We start from the raw sequence: 27,041 nt of genomic DNA, 5'->3' as shown, positions 1-27,041 counted from the left end.
CACTCCAGGATTCTTGCCTGGAGAATCCCATGGACAGAGGAGCCTGGCAGGCTGCAGCCCATAGGGTTGCACAGCCAGACACCACTATGAAAACCTTTGTTTTGCAAGCAACAAATCAACTTCTATATATACGTGCATTCAAGCTAAGTTGTTTTCAGTTGTGTCCTACTAGAGTGGGTTGCCATGCCCTCCTCCAGGGGATCTTCCTGACCCAGGGATCGAACCTGTGTCTCTTATGTCTCCTGCCTTGGTGGGTGGGTTCTTTACCACTAGTACCACCTGGGAAGCCTGACTTAGCAGGCACACATGCACTGTTTAGAACATATGAGAGGAAAGGAATAAACACAAATCCTTGGAGAGATGTTTGGGAAATGCTGCTATAGGATAGATGAATCTCTTTTAGGAGTCAGCTGTCCTGTATCCTGAATTCATTTATATCCAGACAAACAAGGTGGCGCTCACATTACTCCTTACAGTTCAGAGTTTCACTCCCCCTTACTCTTGCCTGGAAAATCCTATGGACGGAGAAGAATGGTAGGCTACAGTCCATGGGGTCGCAAAGAGTCAAACTCGAATGAGTGTCTTCACTTCCCACGAAACACCCTTTGTACACCCTTTCTGTGCCAAATCACATGGAGCTCCAGGAAGGAAGGAGAAAGTGGTCCAATCCCCTGTATCTCTCTTTGTCTCCCCTTTGCCTGAAAGACACACTGCTTGTCCCCAGAGCATCACAGAAAACCTTGGGAGTGAGAGCCTGTGGCTGCCTGTGGCTGCTGTGAGCTCCCCCCAGGGCTCTGACTAGAGGAGGGACCCAGTTCAGGATCTGCCTTTGTGCTCTGCTCCTCCATCCATACCCATTTATTCCTACAGGACTGTCCTCCTGGAGCCTGAGCCCAGCTCATCAGACACAGTCACACTCAAGTTCAAACTAGGGTTTAGCTGCAGCTGTCTCTGAACTTCTACAGTATTTCCTTCTCAAGTGATCTGCCCACATCAAGCGTTTTGAAGGTAAGGTGAAATAAGGTGAAATACAAGTAAGGAGTGAATTTTCTCTCAATCTCTGCTCTTTGGGACCCTGGTGTCTTCTTTATTCCTTAACAAAATGGTGTTTCGCCATCTTGTGAAGGAGTAAGTGCCTCCTGCAGCCCCGATTGTTGGAGTTTTCCAGGGAAACGGATGGTGTCAGAGAGTGTAGCGTTGGAAGGAGCTTCAGAGAGCACCTAGTACAGTGTCTCAGCAGTTGCATGGGTTACTTCCTGGAAGTGACATCTATCAAACTTCAACTTGCATGCATCTTGGAAGGAGGCATTCTCCTCTTTTACATTGTTACATAACCTTTCGTGGGTCCATGTCTTTCTTCTCAATTAAAGTCTACCATTTATATAGTACTCTATCGCTGACAAAATTATGCTCATGTCTCTTGCTTTGTTTGATTTTTATACCAATTGTGTAGGAAGGGCATTGTTATCTCCACTTTACCCTGAAAAAGTGAGTTTCAAAGATTTTAAATGAGATGCCTGTAGTTACAACAGAGTCAGGATTCAAACTCTGAATTTCCTATTTCGAGTCCAATATTGTTTTCACATTAGACCACAGCTTCCTAGATACAGTTTTTAGAGGATGGAGATCTTGTTTTTTTGCAGTGCCTTAATACATACTGTTTTAGTAAATTAAGTCTTTTTCAGAGATAATTTTACTTAATAGATACAATGTAGCATTCTCTTGTGTGTGTGTGTGTGTGTGTGTGTGTGTGTGTGTGCTCAGTCATGTCTGACTCTTTGTGGTCCCATGGGACTATACCCCTCCTGCTCCTTTGTCCATGGTTATTCTCCAGGCAAGGATACTCCAGTGGGTTGCCACTTCCTCCTCCAGGGGATCCTCCTGACCCAGGGATTGAACCCAGGTCTCTTGTGTCTCCTGCATTGGCAGCAGATTCTTTCCCACTAGCACCACCTGAGAAGCCAGGGTGTAGCAAAGTGAAATCATAGAGAGCTAGGTTTAAACTCCACCTTGACTACCTACAAGGTGTTAGATCTTGCAACAAGTAACTTAACCTTGCAAAACTTAATTCTCTCATTTATAACATGGTTTGTTATAGATATTTGTATTTGTTTTCTATTTGCTAGTCTCCTAAGATGGTCCCTCATTGAGTCACATGGCTTACGATCAACACCTTTGTATAAACCCCTCTCTTTGAATCTGAATTGATCCTGTGCCTCACTTTTGACTAATAGAATTCATGGAAGAGACACAGCATGACTTCTGAGGCTAGACCATGAGAAACTTTGCAGCTTCCACTTCTTCCCTTGGAACTTCCCCTGGATGGGAAGAATGTTGCCGTATAGGGTATCCAACTACTGGTAGGTTGCAAAGCTTGGAGGAAGCCCAAACTGGGCTGTGGAGAAGACCCAGTGAGAGAAGACAGGCCTAGCCAGACTCCAGATGTTCCAGTGATCCCAGCTAAGGAGGCAGACACGAGTGAAGAAGCCATCAGGATGCCCACCACGATGGAGTCATCAGGTGTCTCCTGCTCCAGACACTGCCTACAGTGACTGCATAAAATCTTGAAAGACAACTGCTCAGCTGAGCTCTGTTATCCCACAGAACTATGAAGGATAATAAGGAATTACTATTTTAAGCCACTGACTTGTAGGGGGGGTTTGTTAAATAGCAATAAATAAGATGCATGAGAGTGATAACCATACTTATTGCATAGAAATGTTGTGAGGATTATGAGTCAGCAGTCAGTAAAGTGCAAATTATTATTGTCGTCCTTTTGTTTAATTCTAGGCCTCTCTGAGGAGAAGGCAATGGCACCCCACTCCAGTACTCTTGCCTGGAAAATCCCATGGACGGAGGAGCCTGGTAGGCTGCACACCATGGGGTCACTAAGAGTCAGACAGGACTGAGGGACTTCACTTTCACTTTTTACTTTCATGCATTGGAGAAGGAAATGGCAACCCACTCCAGTGTTTCTGTCTGGAGAATCCCAGGGACGGGGGAGCCTCGTGGGCTGCCGTCTATGGGGTCACATAGAGTCGGACACGACTGAAGTGACTTAGCAGCAGCAGCAGGCCTCTCTGAGGTCCTTATTCAAGGTAGCTAACTCATACATATGTTCCACAGGTGTACATTTTGAAGCTCTGAGAACGGAGAGTAATTTGCCACATGAAAAGCAAATGGACATTAGCCAAAAGCCCTAAAGAGCTCTAGACTCCCTGCTCTTCGCTGTATTATCTCCTCTATTTTTTATATCTGGTTTTGTTGGGCTGCTTTCTGCTTCCTCCAGTTCCAGCCTGTGACTAGGATCTTATTTGCTTACTTGTGGGTATTCCTTTGGTCCACCAATACAAATCACTTAAGATTAATCACCATACACAGCTGTGTTGCATAAACTCTTTCACTCAGCCTTGCTCTCTTTTCAAAGTGGAAAAAACATTTTTTAAAAAACAGATTGATGTTACTAAAGATACTTATTTATTTTTTTAAATTAAAAATGTTATTTATTTTTATTTCTTCATTGCTGAGTGCGGGCTTTCTCTAGGCAAGTGGAGGTTACTCTTTGTTGCAAAGCTTGGGCTTCTCATTGCAGTGGCTTCTCTTGTTGTGGAGCATGGACTCTCGGGTGCTCAGCCTCAGTACTTGTGGTACACAGGCTTGGTTGCCCTGCAGCATGTGGAACCTTCTCAGACCAGGGGTGGAACCTCTGTCCCCTGCATTGGCAGGCAGATTCTTACCCACTGTACCACCACGGAAGTCCCAAAGGTGTTTATGAATCAAAGTACCAGAAGGTCTTCTTTGGCAATATTTTAACCTTAATGCAATCTAAGCAGGTGCGTACACATGCTTTTGAACTCACACACATATATAATTATAAATTTGCCTAGGTTTGGTCTTCCATACGTATCCAATGTGATTGAGGAGTGAGAGACATCAAGACTCACAAATTGATGGTGGTAAGGTTGGACCTAGATGAACAATGGAACATGTATTTTTTTTTTTAATTTGAGTCTCAAACCTTCCCTTGAAGAAATTAGAAAACTGGAATTTTCATCCTCATTTTACAGATGAGAAACTGAGGTTCAGAGAGGGTAAATAATTTCTTTTAGCTCTCCCAGCTCACAGTCTAAGACTGTTTCTGTGACAGTAAAGTAACTTTTGTTAGGCCAACAAGGAAGTTCCAACTCAGTAAGAGAGACACATAGAAATTCATGAATGTCAAGATGGGATCAAAGCTTTCCTTCATTATTTTTTTTTTTCCTTTCCTTCATTATTAAACAGGGATTTTTATTGTGTTTTTATACGATGGGTATACAATTCCTTATCTACAATCTCTGGGGTTATACATGCTTTGACATTTAGAGTTATTTCAGACACATACACAGACGCACATGCAGGGAATATCTTATAATTAAATACATTATTTTTTTGCAGCACAATGTGTCAATATTCATATTAAATGAAATAAAGATTATAAATAGCTTTATTCCCATTCATGTCAGTCAGGTTTTACCAAGTGAGATTGCTAAAGATTTGTAAACAAAGCAAAAACTTGTTTTTCAGAGCCTTTCGGATCTTAGGTTTGTGGAAACCGGACTGTGGAATTGTGTATGGACTAAAAGGATGGGCACTGCTAGTACTTTCTGTCGTGAGTGTGTCTTGCCGGCCCGGCGGGATGTTCTCGAGCAGGAAGGCTGACTGGAACAAACAGTTTGCACCTGCTTGTCTGTCTTCCGTAGCTGGCACACTCTCAAAGGAAGGACCTTGGCTGAGTTTGAAGTATAGTTTCAGGCTTTGGGGAGACAAGCCAGTGAACTCAGCTAATAAACTCTTTTATCCAAAATCCCTGAGGGCAAGAGGAGAAAGGAAAAAGAAATTAAAATGGAATAGCAGCCGGCTTTCAACTCTATGAAAACTGATCACGTGGTGAAGCCAGAGGCATCTCATCAAGAAAGTCCAAATTTGATGAAGCAATTTTATTCTGGAAGCCTGAGACAAGTCAGACCTGCAAGGAACCCATTATAAAGTCATCAAGATAGGTTGATAGAAGTGGGATCCATACATTAATATTCATGGCAGTAATAATTATGATACCACTCCTCATGTCGGTCCCTGCTTATGAAACCAGGCTGGGCCCTTTCCTGCACCAAGAGGAGATCAAGAACATTTTCCAAGAATGCTTAAGCTCGCTGTGTTTTCACAATCAGCCTTCTTTTCAGCGTACGTCCAATGGAGGGGTGTCACTTTTGTTTCATGGTCATCCCTGGTGAATTCATCTGTTGACCTTCACTTTGTGTCAAGGTGATACCTTTCACTGGGGGTGGGTCAGTGGCATGGAGGGTGACTGAGTGGCCTCGGGAGTGAGCCCAGTGACCTCAGCAGGCCCCCATGGCCCGCATTCTGCTGACATCTCTTCAAAGAGCAGGCGTTGCTATCTCGGTGTTTTATATTTCAGGATGTCCAAGCAACTACTCAGCCAGCAGCAAAAAGGAACACGTTCATCTCTGATAAAGGAGAGAGGAAGTATATTTTGAAAAGAGAGTTTTTGTGGTCCTTTTGTTTTGATTTTTTATTCTGCTCGCATTTATTTCCTTCATACTTCATCCACAATGATCTTTGAAATCTAATCAATTATTTGGTATCTCCCTTGTTATGAAGAAAAAATATTGAGGGTCGCTAATCTCTACAGTGTTAGCTTCTTTTGAAGAGTGGTTTCCTTATCTCTTGCTGCACCTGAGTCAATTCAGCTTTTGAAAAGACTGTGTTTTGAACACTTCCTGTGTGTGCAGTGCTCCGATGCCACAGATAACTCGGTTTGGAACCCAGACCCACGGCTTATGAACTGTGAGAATCTGGATGCGTTGCTTAACCACTATGAGATGCAATTTCCTCAGTGGAAAAATGGTAATAATGTATGAGAAGTTTGTTGTGAGATCCAGATGAGGTAATGAGAGAGCTGGTTACATAACCAGAAGCTCAAGGAAGGTTTTTTATAACTAGATGCTAAAGGGGAACATAAATGTGAATAAAACACACACATTCTTCTTTAATAAAGAGAAAATATGGAAAGGATTTTTAAATGGCTAGAGGGCACAGAGGAGAAGGCAATGGCAACCCACTCCATTACTCTTGCCTGGAGAATCCCATGGACGGGGCAGCCTGGAAGGCTGCAGTCCATGGGGTCGTGAAGAGTCGGACACGACTGAAGTGACTTAGCAGCAGCAGCAGCAGAGGGCACAGAAAGGAGAGAAATTAATTTAAACTGTGAAATGGAGGGAGTGAATTTAACCTAGGACTGGACAGACACATGGACTAGCAATAAGCTGGGAAATGAGAGTTGGGAAACTGAGAAAGTCAAAAGTGCTTCTAGGCAGAAATAACAGTGACACAGAGGCAGGCAAGAGATGGGAAGGAGAAATTATACCATAAGACCTAGACTGTTCCAATATCATACAGATTGAAAATATTCTCTGCCAATAGACTCACAATTTTTCTTTTACTTGGTTAAGAAGATGTTCTGACTTGGGCTTCTAACATCTATTGCAGCCTTGCCAAATTAGGGGTGAGATTAGGTGGGAGAGGAGAGTGGGAACCTAACTGGTTGTGCTTGTAAAAGGCCTTGAATGCCATGTAAGAAAATGAGACCTCCTTAAAAATCTAGCGGGCAGTCCTAATAGGCCAGAGGGGCGTGGGCTTGGAAAACACATCATTATGCAGGGAGAGTTGGCGGGGAGAGAGGCAAGGGCAGGGCAGGGAGAGGGGGTTAATCAGGGACTAATAGAAGCTAAGGCAGAATGAATAAAAATCATACAAATGGCCAAATGCAAAAATAAAAAGCATAGTTTCACAGCCAGGAGAGCTACCTAAAGAAGCAGGTTTGTGGCTGGAAGACCTGTCTGAAGCCAGGGCAGCCCGACCCGTGTACCAACCCTGCCACAGGGGCTTGTTCTGTCTGTTCTGAGGGCTCAGCCACTCGCCTCAAGTGACAGGGCTTGACGGTTCAACATGCAGCAATCCAAAAACTGAGTCACCTTGCTTAGCTACTACTGCTCATGTTATTCTCATCACAGAATGCCTCCCTGTGGGAGAGGATCTCACAAGGCCAGAGCATCTGAAACAGGTGATGCAATCCAACAAAAGTGTGTGAATGTAACCTGGCAAGTGGAGCTGGCTCCAGAGCCACCTGGCAAACTGGTTTGTGTGATTAGAGAGGATTTGTAGTTCTTGTAGATGTTGGTTGTCTTTCTTTATGTCTATATGTCTGTCTTCTTGCTAGCTTTTTCTCCTTCTTTTCTTAGAAGAGATGAGACCAGCCCAACTGTTTATTGGTGATTTGAAAGAAAATATAGGAGACTTAAGTAACTGGAGTATGGTTTGCAAGTGCTGCAATAAAATGGGAACTCTGAAATACATTAAGTGACCTTCTGAACAGCTTTAGGTAATAGAATCTCCTTATTGCACTAACCCCCTCCAATCATAAGAAAAAGGAATTTCTGCTGAACTGACCAATGCTAGCAAGATGTTTCTAGACCCATACATATGGGAACTCCTATGACTTTTTCTCTAGTAAGTTTGAATTTTCCTCCAGGGAAATAATTTTGCTTCTCCCCTCTCTGAAGTTCAACCCTGAGTATGCAACAGAAATTGCCTGCAGCTACCCTGCTATGTCTAGAAGCACGCTCCTAGAAAGAAATGAACTGCATTCAGAAGATCACCTGTCCTCTCAAATGACACCACTTAGGGATGTGAGGTCAACTGAGAGGAGTTGCTCCAAGCGTTTGTTCCTCCCTGACCACAGGGCAAACCCTTGGCTGCTTGACTGAGGGAGGTAATAGGGCTGGGTTCTCAGGGGAAAACTGTAGACTTCTTGGACTTAGTGTAGTCATGGTCACTTGTCCACTACAGCCTTGGCCGGGCCCATCTCAGGATTTGTGTTACAGGCCAGTTCTTGAAAGCACTTGAATTTGGGAAGGGTTTTGTATAAGATGCTGAGGCATGTGCTGACTCAGTTTGCAAACAGAGTGGTTCTAACTTTGACATAGACTTGCCTACCTGAGAATTCAGCTTCCCTAAATTCTACCTCTTTTACAATTAATTATTGTGCCTGGCATTCAGCTCCTGCCACACCTCTGGAGAAAGAAATAAGGATCTCTTTATATGCTGTCCAGGTCTCACACTTTGCTTTAAATTGACCACCCCATTTCACAGTCTTTAGAGTTATTTCCCCTCCTACCCTTGAAATGTCAGAGACATTTTCCAAGCTAGCGTGTACCCTTCCCCATTTATGTCATCCCTACTTTCTAAAGGTGAAAGCTTTAGCAATTGTTTTGTTATGGCATTTCAGGAACTATCAATACCTACCACTAGTCATCTGGCTAGTGAGTAAACCAATTTCAGAATTCTATCATTAGAGTCTGATTCCAAAAGTCAACTCAATTATGTCAAGGGAGACAATTGTGCTGTTCAACTCTTCTCTGTACTTACTGATTTTTGCCAACTTGTTCTATCAGTTCCCAAAGGAGGCATATTGAAGTTTCCAAATATAATTGAGTATTTGTTTCTTTTTCAGTCCCTTCATTTTTTGTTTCAGGTATTTTGGAGTTCTGTTATTAGGTGTGTATAAGTTAAGGGTTGTCATGATATCTTAATGAATTAATCTCTATCTAGTTAATGCTCCTTTTCATCTTCAGTAATATATCCTGTTCTGAAGTCTACTTTGTTTGATATTAATATTATCACTCTAGTTTTCCTTTTATTAGTGTTTGCAAAGCTACGTTTTGTTACCCTCTTCCTTCAGTCTAGCTGTGTTGTTTTAGTTAAAGGATGCTTCTTATAGATAATATAGAGTTGTTCTTATTTTTCTTTCCAAGTTGATAATCTCTGTCTTTTAAATGGAATGTTTAGACTATATCTGATATACTGATATTATTGTTGTCATTGTTGTTCCATCTCTAAGTGTTATCCAACTCTTTGTGACTCCATGGACTACAGCATGCCAGGCTCCTCTGTCCTCCACTGTCCTGGAGTTTGCTCAAATTCAGGTCCATTGAGTCAGTGATGCTATCTAACCATCTCAAGTGATATTAGTTAAGTTCAGTTCAGTCACTGAGTTGTGTCCGACTCTTTGCAACCCCGTGGGCTGCAGCACACCAGGCCTCCCTGTCCATCACCAACTCCTGGAGTTTACCCAAACTTATGTCCATTGAGTCGGAGATGCCATCCAGACATCTCATCCTCTGTCATCCTCTTCTCCTCCTGACTTCAATCTTTCCCAGCATCAGAGACTTTTCCAAAGAGTCAGCTCTTCGCATCAGGCAGCCAAAGTATTGGAGTTTAAGCTTCAACATCAGTCCTTCTAAGGAACACACAGGACTGATCTCCTTTAGGATGGACTGGCTGGATCTCCTTGCAGTCCAAGGGACTCTCAAGAGTCTTCTCCAACACCATAATTCAAAAGCATCAATTCTTTGGCACTCAGCTTTCTTTATAGTCCAACTCTCACATCTATACATGACTACTGGAAAAACCATAGCCTTAACTAGACGGACATTTGTTGGCAAAGTAATGTCTCTGCTTTTTAATATGCTGTCTAGGTTGGTCATAACTTCTGTTCCAAGGAGTAAGCATCTTTTAATTTCATGACTGCAGTCACCATCTGCAGTGATTTTGGAGCCCCAAAAAGTAAAGTCAGCCACTGTTAGTGTGTTTCCCCATCTATTTGCCATGATGTGATGGGATCGGATGCCATGATCTTAGTTTTCTGAATGTTGAGCTTTAAGCCAACTTTTTCACTCTCTTCTTTCACTTTCATCAAGAGGCTCTTTAGTTCTTCTTCACTTTCTGCCATAAGGGTGGTGTCATCTGCATATCTGAGGTTATTTCTCCTGACAATCTTGATTCCAACTTGTGCTTCCTCCAGCCCAGCATTTCTCTTGATGTACTCTGCATGTAAGTTAAATAAGCAGGGTGACAAATAAAGCCTTGACATACTCCTTTCCTGATCTGGAACCAGTCTGTTGTTCCATGTCCAGTTCTAACTGTTGCTTTCTGATCTGCACATACGTTTCTCAAGAGACAGGTCAGGTGGTCTGGTATGCCCATCTCTTTCAGAATTTTCCACAGTTTGTTGTGATCCACACAGCAAAAGACTTTGGCATAGTCAATAAAGCAGAAGTAGATGTTTCTGGAACTCTCTTGCTTTTTTGAGGATCCAACAGATGTTAGCAATTTGATCTCTGGTTTCTCTGCCTTTTCTAAAACCAGCTTGAACATCTGGAAGTTCATGGTTCATGTATTGTTGAAGCCTGGTTTGGAGAATTTTGAGCATTACATTACTAGCATGTGAGATAGTGCAACTGTGCGGTAGTTTGAACATTCTTTCTTTGGCATTGCCTTTCTTTGGGATTGGAATGAAAATCGACCTTTGCCCGTCCTGTGGCCACTGCTGAGTTTTCCAAATTTGCTGGCATATTGAGTGCAGCACTTTCACAGCATCATCTTTTAGGATTTGAAATAGTTCAACTGGAATTTCATCACCTCCACTAGCTTTGTTTGTAGTGATACTTCCTAAGGCCCACTTGACTTCACATTCCAGGATGTCTGGCTCTAGGTGAATGATCACACCATCACTATCATCTGGGTCATGAAGATTTTTTTTGTACAGTTCTTCTGTGTGTTTTTGCCACCTGTAATTGATATAGTTCAATTTAAAAATCACCATATTGCTCTTTATTTTCTATTTTCCCCATATGTTCTTTGTTTCCTTTCTTTGTCTACTTGTTTATTTTACTTGTTTTATGTTCCCATTTTAGCTTCACAATTGGTTTATTATCAGTACTTCTTTAGTTTTTTATTGCAATTTTTATTCTTTATTTTTATCAATTGCTCTAGGATTTATATTATACATATTTAGTTTACTATAATCTGTCTTCAACTTTATGTATGGTACAAAATTTTTCACCTGCTTTTTGATGTCTTTCATTTTAACTTTACATGTGGTAAAAATTTTAGAATTAAAAAATGAAAAATTGAAATGCTTTTAATATGGCCCACTTATTTTCCATTTCCAGTGTGCTCTGTTCCTTTGTTATGCCAAATTTCCACCTTCCTACCAGTCTCCTTGAAGAACTTCCTTTAACATTTCTCATGGTGGGGGTCTGCTGGCTTTTGTTTCTCTGAAAAATGTTGCATTTGCCGTTGTTTTTGAAAGACATTTTCAGTGAATATAAAATTCTAGGTTGACTATTGTGTTTCCTTTCCATGCTTTAAAGGTGTCCCTCCATTGTCTTTGGCTCAGTTTCTGACAAGAAATGTGTTCCTATATCCCGCTGTTTTTATTTGGCTGCACTTTTTCACTGTTATTTTCTTTCTGTTTATTTTATTTGAAGTTTGTTGAGATCCTCACATCTAAAAGTCACCACTTTTATTAAATTTTAGAGATTTTCAATCATTATTTCCTTAAATATGTTATGTTTTCATGCTCTCCTTTCCTCCTAGAACTCCAGTTACCATAAGCTAGGCTGCTTGACATTTTTTCAAAAGTCTCTGGTCTTTTTCAAAAAATCTTTTTCTCTGTGGCTTATTTTGGATAATTTATCTTTAGTTCTTCATGTTCACCAATATTTTATTTTATAATACCTAATCTGCATCTAATTCTACCCAGTGTATTTTTATTTAAAATATTGCGTTTTTCATCTCTAGTTGCTCCAACTTGGTCTTTTAAAATTTCTTTTATTCCTGTTATCATTGTATTCACATTTTTCTTTACATTCTCGAGCACATAGAGCATATTTCCAACAACTCTTTTATTGTCTTTTTCTTCTAATTCCATCCTTTCTGTCATTTCTGCTTTTGAGAATTTTGCTTATGTTTAATTTTCTCTCTGATACTTGGCGCTAGCTCTTTAGCAAAATAGAACTGCTGGTAAAAGCCGAAGGCTTGTAATTAGCAATAAGTTTGCACTGGATGGAGATGGGCCAGGTATCAAGTTTTGGGTGATGTAATGATCATATCTATGGCACCAGAGTGCAAATGTTATGTACTGTGAACTCCAGGAGACGCCATTCCCAGTACTGATACAACTTACCCAAGCTTCCTTGTAAGCCCACTAATGGTATGTTTAAAATGGTATGTCTAAATTCATAAATGGGTTTCTCTACATGGGCTCATTTAGGCTTATGTATATCCAATGCAATGTTGTACTTGACAGGGTTCTCTTTATTTTAGTGTCAGTAACTGAAAACATAACTCAAATTAGCTTAGGCATAAATGAGGACTTATTGGTTCTGTAACTATGCTGGAGAAATGGCAGAGGAGCTGCTAGGACTTGGGTGTGTTTAAACCTGGGCTTTTTTCCTCCATCTAATCCCTTCCGCTTCAGTCTTTACATTGGCTTCACTCTGTCTGATATGCTTTCTCCTTTTGCAGCATTGCAGATGGGAGCCTGAAGCAGAGTCAGGCTCCCATCTCTCTGTTTTATCACCACCAAGGGGCTGAAGCTCACCTTCTCTGGTGCCAGGTAAAAAATATCCCAGAAAGAGGCTCAACTGACCTGACCAGAGTCCAGTGTCTACCCCCTGACAAAACAACTATGGCCAAAGAGATAGACCACCCAGACTGAGTCTTTTGGGGTCATGGGCTCACCTTTTTGCTTATCAGTGGGGTCACAAGTAAGCACTATGAGAAAAGAACAGCTTTCTTTGAACCTTATTATTAGATTGAGAGAGAGGAATAAAGAAGAGACTGATGCTCAGGTACACACTTTGAAAAGTGGCTGTGACAATATTCATTTAAAAAATGAGATAGCCAAGTCTTAGAGAAGTCAAAGGACTCCTTTAAGGTTACAGAGGTAATAAGTGGCAAAACTGTGATTGATGAGAGGCAGTTATGGGAATTAAGAGGTCAGACCCTAGAATCAGATAGATCTGAGCCCAGATCCTAGCTCTGCTCGTTACCAGTGTTGTTTAGGATAAATTACTTTACTTCTCTGCCTCTTATTTCTCAACTTAATATGGGCATAATTATAGTACTGTCTTCATTACGGTAATCATGAGAAATAAATGAGATAATCCATGCAAAGTGCTTAGCATAGTACTAAGCATAATGTAATCACTGCTTAAATATTTGCCATTATTATTGTCTAGAATTTGAACCTAAGTATGTCTGTTTCAAAGCAGGACCTGTGTGGTTTGTGAGACTCAGGGGAATCACTGCAATTGCTTTGTTCTGTTCCAAGCCCCATAACTTTGGAATTTTTATAAATGATCCACAAACAAATGAAGTAATGAAGCCAGTCTTTATCACTACTGAGCAGGAAAACCACTACCAGTCACTAAATGGGCTTGATCGATGGACTGGAAATCCAAACCAAGCTTCAGATATGAAGGGTTCCAGCCAGGAGACAGTCTGTCCATTTACCCACAGAACTAACATAGCCTCACAACTCTGAGTGCTAGCATCATCCAAACTCCCAAAAACGACTCAGGCAACCATGGCCTGCCTGTCACTCACTCATTCACTCACTCATCAAATGTTTATTGAGCATTTGCTATGTGTAGACCCTGAGCTCTACATGGTATTTGCTATTTATACCCTATGGCTGATTCATGTTGATGTATGGCAGAAACCAATTCAATATTGTAAAACAATTATCCTTCAATTAAAAATGAATAAATTAAAACCAAAAAGAATCTCTCTGATTTGAAAAGCCAAAAAGACACTGAGTTCTTAGATGGAGGAGCAGTTGGGGGAGGAAACCTAAACATATATAATATCTGACAAGATTCTCCTTGAAACAAAACTTAAGGATATTTGAAAAAGTTTCCCAACAGTAATTATAAATGGAAATAAAGGGTAGTATCCATTGTTGCTAACTCATGGTGTATAAAAATATCAGTAATATTCTCTTCAAAGCACAAAATGTACCTTTTTACACTGAAACAACACTCTCATGAGCAAATTACAAAGAGAGTATTTCTGGCAAAACAGATGGTACTACAAGTACCCGTGAGAAAGATGCCTCAGCTTGATAACCTGTGAAGAACGCCCATTATTCTTAATCACAGTTTATTGATAGGCATTCATTAATTATAATAATATTTTGTAGATCCATGGATCCTTTCATCCCTAATTTTCAGAGTGCTTTACAACTAGTAATTAATTTCCCCAACATTTTAACGACAAATTTAAAGTCAACTTCCAGCAAAACTTGCACCGATGCTCAGAGTATCTCACTCAGAAGTTTCAGACCTAAACTGTAGTTTTGTTGCCTGAAGCCTTGGAATGAGGAGCAACCAGTTCTCAAATTGTACCCAGAGGGAAAGTCAACAGAAGAAAACACTTCGCATGCCGTGAGAGGAAGAAACTCAGGGTGTGGGAAAGCTATAGCTGATGGTGGCACTTGCAACTGGTGTGACCTCTTAGGTAAAGCGGGAATGTGGAGTTGTAGGGAAAAGGTCCCGGAGTCTCGCTAAAATGCCTGATATCAGCTTCCACGGAGGAGGGAGATACACCGTTGGGTGATCCAGCTTCGGCCACGGGCAGGTTAGGGGGTTGTATGGTGGGGTGGGGAGAGCCCTGGCACAGAGTTCAGGCTGGGCTGTCAGGACCGGCTCCACGCTGCGAGGCTGTGTGACCCAGAGTGAGTCACTTCACCTCTCGGAACCTTTATTTCTTCATACACAAAATTAGTTTGGATTAGTTTGGAGCCATATGTCACACATGAGCAGCCTGCATGACGATGTTGGCTAGCAGCCCTGTTTTCTTTGGCCCACACAGTGTTTTCGTAAATGCCTCTGTTTCCGGTTTGCCTCAGCCCCCACCATTCCTTGTGACCCTCTTACCCAGCGCTCATCACTCATTCTTGTCACTTTCCAGACCTCTGCAGGCATTTGAGGCGGCAATCCCTAGGTAACATGATCTCTAATGCTGCTTCCAGCCCTGATCACCAGAGAATCTGGGTCGTAGGAGGTTGATAAGATTCAACAGTCAGATAGGAGAAGAATTCAGAGCTCTGAACTTTGGAGTGTTTTCCAGACTCTCCCATTGGTGAGCTGGTGATATAACCTCCTAGCCCTCTTCCTGTAGATTCCTGACAGTCACACTGTCCATGGCAGTCATAGAATTAACCTGTTCTGTCTCTTTGTACGCAGCAAAGATAGCACATAGCTTAGGTCCCTGATTTTCTTTCTAATTCTCTCTCCTTGACTCTTTTTTTTTTTTTTGACCATGCAGTATATAGGATTAGTTCCACAACTAGGGATTGAACCCAAGCTCCCTGCATTGGAAGCATGGAGTCTTAACCACTGAGCTACCCTTTCCTCGACTCTTAGAGGTCAGCAAGAGGAAATCAGACATTCCAAGTGGCTCAGTGGTAAAGAATCTGCCTGCAATGCGTGAGATGTGGGTTTGACCCCTGGGTCGGGGAGATCCCCTGGAGAAGGAAATGGCAACCCCTTCCAGTATTCTTGCCTGGAGAATCCCCATGGACAGAGGAGGCTGGCAGCTATAGTCCATAGGGTTCCCAAAGCGTTGGACAGGATTTAGCAACTAAAACAAGAACAAAGGAAAAATCACCCACAGGGCAAGGGAGCTCTTGTCAACAGGAAGTTGTGAATCAGTGATGGAAGAAAGAGAGGTGGGAAAGAAAAGGTAGGTAAATGCAGTGGGAGAATTTCTCCCCCCCAAACCCCCCACCCAGATTTAAGTTAGAGAGGGGTCTTAAAGGTAGGCTTTGAATACTCTAAATGGTTTCCAGAGCTACCTTCTGTAGATCTCTAAACTTCCAGCTCTTACTGCATGCTTTCCTAGTTGAGTAGCTTTCATTGAGCTCTCTAGGGGGGCTCTCTTTCTGCAGGGGAATTTGTTCATGCTGACCCGAGGGCACACAGCTGCCGTGGGCCTCCAGAACACAGGCTCTTTGTACAATGCAACCCTGTATTGTAGAAACTTCCCCACACACGTTTGCACACAGGAGTTCTGTCATTAACGCAGTACTGGTCATGGGGTGGAATGCATGAAGGGTGGGGAAAATGGCTTCTTTCTCAAAAGCTTTCTTTTTGTAAGCTTGGCCCCCCTGACAACTTGGAATTTTCTTTTGTAGCTGAAAAAACATATTTCTCTTAAACACGGCCCAGGCAGTTGTGTGTCCTGAAAGATCTGTTGGCCAAAGAGATAACTGAGGCAATTGTTAAAAAGGACCCAACTGCAGATTAAAACCTAGCTGATTCCATAAGTCCCATAGGAATGTGGTTTAGCCTTCAACTTTCCTTTCTGAAATGGTTAATCTTCTTCCTGATCATGAAAGTAAAATCTACTCACTGTGGAGAACAAAGGGAGCAAATAATCATCCACAACCTCACTACCTAAAGGTTTCATTTTAGCACATTTTCTGGAGAATTTTCTTGTGCATACTAATATCTTTTTTAAAAATTGAGGCATAATTGACATTTAACATTGTATTTCAGGTGTATAGAATGATGATTAAATATTTGTACATATTGTAAAATGATCACCATAATAAATCTAGTAAATATGGGTCACCCTATTTAGTTATAAAAATTTTTTTCTTATGGTGAAGACTTTTAAGATCCACTCTCTTAGCAACTTTTAAATATGCAATATAGTATTATTACTAGAGCTTCCCTAGTGACTCAGATGATAAGGAATCTGCCTGTAACACAGAAGACTCAGGTTTGATCCCTGGGTCAGGAAGATCCCCTGGAGTAGGAAATGGCAACCCACTCCAGTATTCTTGCTTCGAGAATCCCATGGACAGAGGAGCCTAGCGGGTAATATCCATGGGATAATAAAGAGTCGGACAGGACTGAGTGACTAACAGACAGAGTATTATTAACTATAGTTACCTTGCTATGTTACATCCCTGTGACTTAATTATTTTATAATTGGAAGTTTGCACCTTTTGACGTTCTTTGCCCATTTTGCCCTCTCCCCACCTCTGACAACCACCAATCTGTTTTCTCTATGACCTTGGTTTTTCCTTGGTAGTAGGCTGTTTTTTTTTTGTTTTTTTTTTTTTTTGCTTTTAGATTCTATATATAAGTGAGATCATAACATTATTTGTCTTTCTCTGACTGACTTTTTTACTTAGCATAATGCCTTCAAGGATTATCCATGTCATTGCAAATGGCAAGGTTTAATTCTGTCTTTCTTGCTTAATAGTATTTCTTGTATTCATGTCCCACCTCTTTTTATCCATTCAACATCAAGAAGCATCCAAATCTTGACTATTGAAAATATGCTGTAATGCACATAGGGTGCATACATCTTTTCAAATTAGTGTTTGCATTTTCTTTGGATAAATACTGAGAAGTGGAATTGGTGGGTCATATGGTAGTTCTATTTTTAATTTTTTAGTAACTCCACACGGTTCTCCATAGTGGCTGTACCAATCTACATTCCCACCAAGAGTGCACGGGGTTCCTTTTTCTCCACATCCTCACCAAAATATGGTATCTCTTGTCTTGTGATAATAGCCATTCTGATAGGTTGAGGTGATATCTCACTGTGGTTTCGATTTGCATTTTTCTAGTGATTAGTGATGTTGAGCATTTGTTTATGAACCTGTTGACCATCTCTATGTCTTCTTAGGAAAAATGTCTGTTCAGAACCTTTGCCCATTTTAAAATCAGGGTTTTTTTTTTTTGTTTTTGCAATTTATGATTTCTATATATATTTTGGATATTAACTCCTTATCAGATATATGATTTGCAGATATTTCTTCCTATTTTCCTTTTCATTTTGTTGATGGTTTTCTTTGATGTGCCAAAGCTTTTAGGAATATCTTTTTAAATGCAGTTGAGATGATGCTAGTCTCATCTCTTAAAATCACATTTCCTTTTCAAGATATTATGAAATCTCTCATAGGGAAGATAGAAGGCTTATGTCTTTTAATTTCTTTGTAATATGATTTTCAGTGGTTTAGCAGAGATGGGAACATTTGGTCAGGACCACAGAGTTTAGCCATCAAGAGAAAAGATTCAATACTTCCTAAAAAATGCCTTGGGTTATAGTTTTATTGGACTTAAGCTGTGGAACCAGAGTCTCAAATTCTCACCTACATACTTGTTAGATATGACTTCTAGCTGTCTGTTCAGATTCACCATTAATAAAAATGCTCTACTTTGTATTCTTATTATTATTTCCTAACAAACCTCTGAAATTTGACTTAGAACGCTAGGTTTTATTTCTTTAATTAACTAATTTAATTTTAACTAATTAATTAATTTTAGCTGTGCCGAATCTCAGTCGTGGCATGCAGGATCTTTAATTGAGGCATGTGAACTCTTAGTTGCAGCATGTAGAATCTAGCTCCCTGACTAGGGATTGAAAATTGCCCCCCTGCTTTGGAAGCCAGGAGCATTAGCCACTGGACCACCAGGGAAATCCTGGAACCACTAGATTTTTTAAGCAGCCTTGGGAGCAGTGCCAGTGTCTCCCCACAACCCAAGAATTTTGCCCTGAGACTATAAACAAGTGGTCTTTATTGGGGGGGGAGCACACATTAGGGAAGGAGGAGTTATTAAGTGCTTTGGTGTTAAAAATAAAATGAAAAGTTTATGCTAAATGGCCATGTGTTCAGCCTCAAGCTTTAAACAGATTGTGTAGCACCATCTAGAAAACATGAGCTTCAGCAAGAGAACGGGTACCCCATACACACATTTCCCTTGTTATATCCATCTGTGCGATGAAGAGACAGAAAGATGAAGAGCAGTTGAGGAATTCTACGAACCCGGGGAGCAGCAGAACCAGAAGTAATGGGTCTTGCTCTGCTCCAGCCCATCCCATCCCAGATTCAGGGCATGGAGACCCCTAAGGCTACCACATAAGGCAGTTCTCAAGGGTGCAGTGCGTTCAGGGCTCTTTGCCTCTGGTTAAAATGCGCATTGGAGCCACACTGATGGTTGCCTTTCCATGGAGTAGTTATAAACACGAGCATGGTTGACCCTTTTAACAGGTTAGGGTGGAAACAAGAGGCAGGAATGGACATGAAAGGAGCCAGGAGCACAATTATGTGAACTTTCCCAAACATCCCAGGTAAATGGCATCTTTCAAAATCCTAGCACTTAATCTAGTCAGGCCTCGGAAAACAAGCAATTTGTCGGAAACTGGGTGTTTACAAAATGGGCCTAGCACTTAGAGAACATTAATGCTTAAGAGCTTTGCTGAAATTGGTGCAGAACTCACTCTGCACGGTAAACAGAGGGCTGAGAGAAGGTAGGGGACCGCTTGTCAGCCCTCCGATGGCCCCTCATTCCTCAGAGTGGGGGCCACTGCTCCTCCTGCCCTGTGGTTTCAGCTGCCAAATCCAAGGCAGAAAGCCTGCCTGCCAGACGCTTGAGGATTTCCTGCCACCTGGCTCACTCCTTTGGTGTCAACCATGGCTGTAGAGGGATGAAGCCAAGATCCCACCTGCCTCACGTGTTGGACTTTTGCAAAGCCCCAGCAGCCCCTGCTCACTCGCAACATATTGCTAAGACCAGAGGATCCTGCTGTGTATCTGAACCCTGTAGGTACCAATCTAGGGATGCTCCTGCAAACTGCTTTTCCCCAAGGACCTATTTATTTAGAAAATTGAAAATATTCACTACTCTTTGCTTATCACCAAAACAAAATCTCTTCATGGTAAGAGTTTTGGAAATTAAAAATATGTGCCAGGAGAGAAAAATCAAAACACAAAACCCCACCCACTTACTAGAGAGAGCTACTGTTAATACTTAATATCTATCCTTTTAACGCGTATTTGGGTGGGAGTACACGTTATAGGGTTTATTCCTTTGTAACTTGTATTTTATTCTTAGTATATGATGATCATCCTTCCATATCCTTAAACATCCATTCCTCTACAAGAGCACTTTTTTTCTCTTTTGGTCTCACCAAAAGAGATGCTGGGAAAGATGGAGGGCAGGGAGAGAAGGAGGTGACAGAGGATGACATGGTTGGATGGCATCATTGACTCAATGGACATGAGTCTCAGCAAACTTCAGGAGATAGTGAAGGACAGGGAAGCCTGGCGTGCTGCTGTTCATGGGGTAGCAAAGAGTCAGACATGACTTAGCAATTAAAGGATAGCAACTCACCATGCGGTATGCAGGATCTTAATTCCATCCAGTGATCGAACCTGTGTCCTCTGCATTGGAAGTGCAGAGTCTTAACCACTGGACCACCAGGAAGATCCTTACAAGAGCAGTTTTTGACACTGCTGAAGATAGCCTCACAGTTAGAGACACCAACTCCAATGTGGTCAGCCCACCTAGGAAATCATCTTGAGATAGAGTAGGGACTGTCGAGCATCCTGCTAAAAACAAGTGTCTAGGAACTCAAAACATTCACAGGAAAGACTCTCAGCAATGTGCACAAAATGAATCTAGGGCCTTATTATAAGAAACTTCATGCAGCAGGAAACAAAACAAGAACAGTGGAGGGTCACCCAGAGACTTAGCACTTGAAGCCCCCACCCATGTCAGAAAAGTGCCAGGGCTGAGATGTCAGCCAAAAAGAGCTGCTCATGGCTGGGGAGACAATGTCCCTGCTCATTGAGGTGGAAGCAGAAGGGTCCACTTTCCCTCCAGTGGAGCCATGCCAGTCACGCTCAACTCTGTGACCTGGTGTCCTTTCCAAATTCTTCCTTCTGCCCAAGTGGAGGCTGGAGAGAACAGGCCCTCAGCCCTCTGCCCTCTTGAAGTGAGCTTTAGAAAGATGATGAAGTCTTTTCCAAAAAAAAGAAAAAACAATTGTTGAGTCAGTGTGAGGAAGCAAGTCAAGCAATCACATAGAACTAGAAGCCCAGAGCCGGCAAAAGGAGAGATTGCTTTTCTAACAACTGGGTTTTCAGGGAAACTTAAAACCCATCAGAATCATGAGTGTCCTAGAAGAACACCAGACACTTCTGCTTCTCCACAGTCACAGTCCCTCCCACTGAGCAGTAAACCCAGGGACCCAGAGTTATCGTTTCTGCCCTGCTTTTTGCTCAGATCTTAGAACACTGTTGCTGGTGCTCCATGGCTGAGGGCCAAAAAAATTGTGCTTAGTCACATTTTCCAGCCCATATGGAGGAAGGTCTTCAATGAGTCAAGGCCATGTCAAGATGGAGCGGGGTATTACATGATCTACATAATTAATTTTGTCTGAGCAGAAATCTTTTTCCTAATTTTGGATTGAAGCCAGGCCAGCAACTTCAACTGGGGACTTCCAGTTCAGTTCAGTACAGTTCCGTTGCTCAGTCATGTCTGACTCATTGCAATACCATGAACTGCAGCACGCCAGGTCTCCCTGTCCATTACCAACTCCTGGAGTCTACCCAAACCCATGTCCATTGAGTTGGTGATGCCATCCAACCATCTCATCCTCTGTCGTCCCCTTCTCCTCCTGCCCTCAATCTTTCCCAGCCTCAGAGCCTTTTCCAATGAGTCAGCTCTTTGAATCAGGTGGCCAAAGTATTGGGAGTTTTAGCTTCAACATCAGTCCTTCCAATGAACACCCAGGACTGATCTTTAGGATGGACTGGCTGGATCTCCTTGCAGTCCAAGGGACTCTCAAGCGTCTTCTCCAACACCACAATTCACCACAATTCCAAAAGCATCAATTCTTCGGTGCTCAGCTTTCTTTGTAGTCCAACTCTCACATCCATACGTGACCACTGGGAAAATCATAGCCTTGACTAGATGGACTTTTGTTGACAAAGTAATGTCTCTGCTTTTTAATATGCTGTCTAGGTTGGTCATAACTTTCCTTCCAAGGAGTAAGCATCTTTTAATTTCATGGCTGCAGTCACCATCTGCAGTGATTTTGGAGCTCCAAAAAATAAAGTCAGGCACTCTTTCCACTGTTTCTCCATCTATTTGCCATGAAGTAATGGGACCAGATGCCATGACCTTAGTTTTCTGAATGTTGAGCTGTAAGCCAACTTTTTCACTCTCCTCTTTCACTTTCATCAAGAGGCTCTTTAGTTCTTCACTTTCTGCCATAAGGGTGGTGTCATCTGCATATCTGAGGTTACAGATATTTCTCCCAGCAATCTTGATTCCAGCTTGTGGGGACTTCCAAGTTTCCAGCAGTTGTTTCCTTGAGAGTCATGGCTGCTTTACTGTCCCTTTGCTTACTCAGAGAACCTACTGGGGCTTGGGTGTCCCTTATGCTATTCAAGGTGAAGGTTAGTAACAAAATTGTCATTTCATTCTCCTACATTGTTACTCAAGCCAGAGATATTATGGGAACAATCTGTTTCTACCCACACCGTCACCCTGAAAACTTTGGGCTATAATCTAATCTTTCTAACTGGCCCAGTTTTAGAGGAGATGAAACGGACACTATTTTGTTAGACACAGAGCAATATCATTAATTTTTGATAGGCTTATTTGGAATAGGGGATGAAAAATGTTTCAATTTTATTTATGTGGATCCAACATTCATTCATTCACTCATTCTTTCATTCAACAACCATGTATTAAGCTCTGTCACTGTGGGTGCTGTAGGTAATGCAAAGATGGAAAAAAGCACAATTCTGTCATCTTACCATCTCGAAGGGAGATATAAAGTATAAGGTATGGTAGATATAAAACATATAAAATATGCCTCCTTCACAAGGAGGCATAAAGTATAATTTAATCAGCACCATAAGAGAAGTAAATATAGATTCTATGAATTCAAAAGGAAGGAAGGAAGATCTTATAATGTATAGAAATATCAAATCACTATACTATGCATCTGGAACTAACATAATGCTGTAGGTTAATTGTATTTCAATTAAATAAAAAACTTAAAAGTGCAAAAGGACAAAATTTTAACAATTCTATAGGGAATTAAATAAATTACTTCAAAATTTTTTTTAAAGAATAGGAATTATTTAGAAGGATGAAGAAAGACTTTATGGAGGAGATGACATGTGGGCTGAAACTTAACAGCTACATGTGGATAAATGGAGGCAATTCCAGGCAGAGGGAACAACAGCATAAGCAAAGGCACAGACGTGAGAAAGTATAAATCGGTAGCAAACAGGGAGTCATTCTTGTACCATTTGGGTATAGGATGCATAAAGGGGAGGAAAAGTAGGACATAAGGCTAAAAATAAAGGTCTGGTGCATATTTTGGAGGATCTTGAGTATCAAGCTAAGGAATTTGGATTTTATTCCAACAGCCACATGACATCATCAGAGTGGAGAGATAGGGCAATATCAGACGGCGACAGGGATGAGAAGGCAGTGAGGGATGAGAGGTGAATTACTGGGAGGCACTACCATAGGGCAGACGGGAGTTCACTGGGCCTGAATCAGGACAAAGCACCCAAGCCAGGAGGCAGAGGCAGCATCCACAGAACTCAGCAGCTGATTGGATGAGGGCTGAGAGCCAAGGGTTGATGCCAGTCATTCTCTAGGTCAGTACTTCTTCAGCTTTAGCACATCAGAATCACCTGGAGGGCTTGTTAGAATACAGATTGTGGGCCCCACCCTTGGAGTTTCTGATTCAAATCTGGAGCAGAGTCCCAGAAACTGCATGCCTAGCAAATTGCCAGGAGATGCTGCTATTGTTGGTCCGAGGAACACACTTTGAGAACTAATGCTCCAGGTCCTCCAGGCTCCCTTTTGTGACTCTGGGGAAGCAATTGCAAAAGGACAAGGGAGGCAGGAGATGCAGTAGTTGGAGTCATTACTAGTGAATTGGAGGAGACTCTGCTTCGCCTTTTAACCTACAACCTTCCTGATGTCTGGAGCAAAACATTGGAAATGTTTAATGTGTGCAAAGACATTTGTATTAAGCTATGAGCTGGAGCACAAAAGAACACTGATTTAGGGCGCAGGCATTCTGTTTTTCTTTGAAAAAGCATGTGTGCTCAGTCATGCAGTCGTGTCTGACTCTTCATGCCCCCATGGACTGTAGCCCACCAGGCTCCTCTGGCCATGGGATTTTCCAGGCAAGAATACTGGAGTGGGTTGCCATTTCCTTCTCCAGGGGAATCTTCCCAACTCAGAGATCGAACTCAGGTCTCCTGCATTGCAGGCAGACTCTTCTCCGTCTGGGCCACCAGGGAATCCCTAAGAATACTGAACTGGGTAACCAAATGCACAGGCACTGATCTTATGGGAAGATAACATTGTGACGTAATGTTAGAATCAGCAGCCTTGAGTTCAAATCCTGACTCTGCTCCTTCTGTCAGTGACTTAACCTCTTAAAGTCCCAGTTCTTCTGTATGAAAATTGGATTAACAATGTGCAGTGCACGGTGCTGTGAGGAATAAAAGCAGAAATCTACAGAAAGCAGTGGGCACCATGCTTGGCACACTTGAGGCTTCCTGAATTCTGGCTTCCCCTCTACCTCAACCCTTCAGGGGTGAGTGAAGGGGGTACAGCCTCTGGTGAAAGCCCTATAAGTGCCTCAGTCAAACAGCCCCTAGGAGACCCTGCGGTTGCATAGTCACCCTGGCCTGTCTTTGGATTGGTGCTAGTGGTGAAGAGCTCTCCTGCCAATGCAGGAGACATAAGAGACATGGGTTCAATCCCTGTGTTGGGAAGAACTCCTGGAGAAGGAAATGGCAACCCACTCCAGTATTCTTGCCTGGAGAATCCCATGGACAGAGGAGCTTGGCAGGCTACAGTCCATGGGGTTGCAAAGAGAGAGAGATGACTGAAGTGACTTAGCACGCATGCACACATAGATATCTTTACAACTGCCAGCAGATGGGAAAATTCCTCTGCCAGGAGAGGACTGGGGAATGGAGTCTGAAATGGGAGATGGACACAGAGGGAGGGGTTTCTGAAACAAAGCAGTTTTGTCTTCTTTGGAATTTCACTCAGGCCAGGTGGCCTTGACCAGAGGAGTGTCCTAGAGCGCTTTTTGAGGCTTTGATCCCGGTGGTGAGGCTGTGAGAACTTTAGAAGATTTTTCAGAGTGCCCGCAGTAGAAAAATGAGCTGGTAAGCATTTTTCTCCCTCTTTTACCAGATAAATCTGATGTCATAACATCCCCAGACAGGAAAGCAGAATGCAGACTTGGCAGTGAATCACAGAGGGAAGAGTGTCTGGGACTGAGCCTGTGTCATGGGAACCCGGTGACAAAAAGGCCCTGAGGCCCCCCTACCCCTATCTGGGGAGAAAGGGTTTGGGAAACAGGCAGGCCCATCATTTCAGCCAGATGCATTGGGGATGGAGGGGAGAGGGAGCTGGAGGGGAGTGGGGGGTCACATGGTTCTCCTGCTCTGGGCGGATGGACCCAAGGACACCAGGTCACAGGTTAGTTGGAAGGTTAGAACCGCACTCATCCATTAAGCAGGGATGTGGGGAGAGAGAGAGAAATGGGTTGCACTACATGACTTCCAAGATCCCCGCTCAACTTGCCATTTGATGATTCTGTGATAGGAGCTGCCAAGCCCAACGTATCTGAAGCTGCCCCCTGAGGGAGATTCCAATGACGAGTCATGAAGAGAAGAACACTCAGGTCCACCAAGCTCCTAACTGTGAGTTGGCACTCTTCATTGTTTAAAAGTTTATTACAATATTGTAAAGTAATTAGCTTCCAACTAATAAAAATAAATGAAAAAAAATAAAATAAAAGTTTATTTACTTTCCCCTAATTTGATCCAGTGCAGATACAAAGGAATATTATGCAATTAAAATAAGTGCCTTTGCAGAAGACTATAATGCAAGGAACAAGTGAAAAAAAAAGTGAAAGTGAAAATTGTTCAGTCATGTCTGACTCTGTGAAACCCCATGGACTATAGCCCGCCAGATTCCTCTGTCCATGGAATTCTCCAGGCAAGAATACTAGAAGGGGTTGCCATTTCCTTCTCCAGGGGATCTTCCCAACTCAGGGATCAAACCCAGGTCTCCTGCATTGCAGGCAGATTCTTTACCATCTGACCTATCAGGGAAGCCCAAGCAAAGGAAATGCAGGTCACAAAAACATATAACACTATTATTATTTTAAAAATAGAATGCAAAAAGGCTCCAAAGATAGCTCAGGGTTAACTCTGGTGGTCAAATTATAGGTAATTTTTCTTTTGTCTTATTGAGTTTTTGAAATCATTTACAAATAAACATGTATTACCTTTGAAGTAAGAAAGGACAAAATAATTTAATTTAAAAATGTACATTCTAGAAAATGCTTTCATTAAATATGAGTATAAACTACATATGATTTTGTTACCTTCATCTTAGTATTTTCTATGTTGTTAAAAACTCCCTAATTATTATTAACAGCTGCATGGTATTTCATCATATACCATACTTTTTTTTGTCTCAGTCCACAATTGTTGGCTATTTATATGGCTTACAAGTTTTTATTATTATAAATAACGCTGCAACCTATCTTTTTAGCTTATTTAATTTTCCCATAGATTTTATCTTATGCCTAATTGCCTTTGCAAGATTGAATTTCCATATACTCCCACACTCGAGGAAACATATTTTTTTTTCTCACAATTTAGAGATAAACCCAGTGTATCTTAATAGGGGTCCTCTCTCACACCAAGACTTTCTTGTAAGAGTGTTAGGCGTTTGAATTGTCATGACAGTTGTCAGTCACAGATTTGAGCCTTAAAGGTCTTTCAGTCCTATGCCCTTGTACCAGGAGGAAGCTGAAACCCAGAGAGTTAGGATGGCCAGCCCAAAGGCACATGGTGAATTCGTGACTGAGTTGGAAAAGCAACTTCATGAATATTTTTCAAGGACTAGGAACTTTGGAGGATCATCCAACAAACAATGAGAGGGCAGAAGATAGAATGAAAAAACACTTAGTGGTAGGAAGGGGAAGGAATAGTAAGATCCATAGGAGAAAGGGAAGGAGGTTGGATTAGGTGGGATAAAGAAAATTGAGACCAAGGACAAAAATGTAAAAAGAAAAAGTACATGAGAAAAGTTAACGCATCTTTACGGCAGAGTTTCTGCTTCAGTACTGTTGGCGTGAGGGCCAGATGATTCCTTGTTGTGGGGACCTGTCCTATGCATGGTGGGAGGGTTAGAGCACCCCTGGCCTCTACTCAAGAAATCCAGGAGCAACCGCAGGCCGCAGTTGTGACAAAGAAAAACGTCTCC

At 42.0% G+C, this 27,041-nt stretch overlaps 1 protein-coding gene across 2 annotated transcripts in view; it reads right to left on the bottom strand.

The window, feature by feature from the left end:
* Nucleotides 1-4,660: 4,660 nt before the first annotated feature.
* PLD1 (phospholipase D1) overlaps nt 4,661-27,041 on the bottom strand; it is a 267,970-nt gene continuing 245,589 nt past the window's right edge. The window contains exon 27 of one of the 2 annotated variants that reach the window (XM_065943637.1): nt 4,661-4,846. In XM_065943637.1, the coding sequence (XP_065799709.1) occupies nt 4,817-4,846 (30 nt within the window). In that variant the 3' untranslated portion in view covers nt 4,661-4,816. The remainder of the gene's footprint in view (nt 4,847-27,041) is intronic. The other variant, XM_065943636.1, reaches the window with a different exon arrangement.

Source organism: Muntiacus reevesi, chromosome 8 (genome assembly GCF_963930625.1).
Source record: "Muntiacus reevesi chromosome 8, mMunRee1.1, whole genome shotgun sequence".
In the NCBI taxonomy this organism is placed as follows: Eukaryota; Metazoa; Chordata; class Mammalia; order Artiodactyla; family Cervidae; genus Muntiacus; species Muntiacus reevesi.
This window is presented reverse-complemented; position numbering and strand designations above follow the sequence as displayed.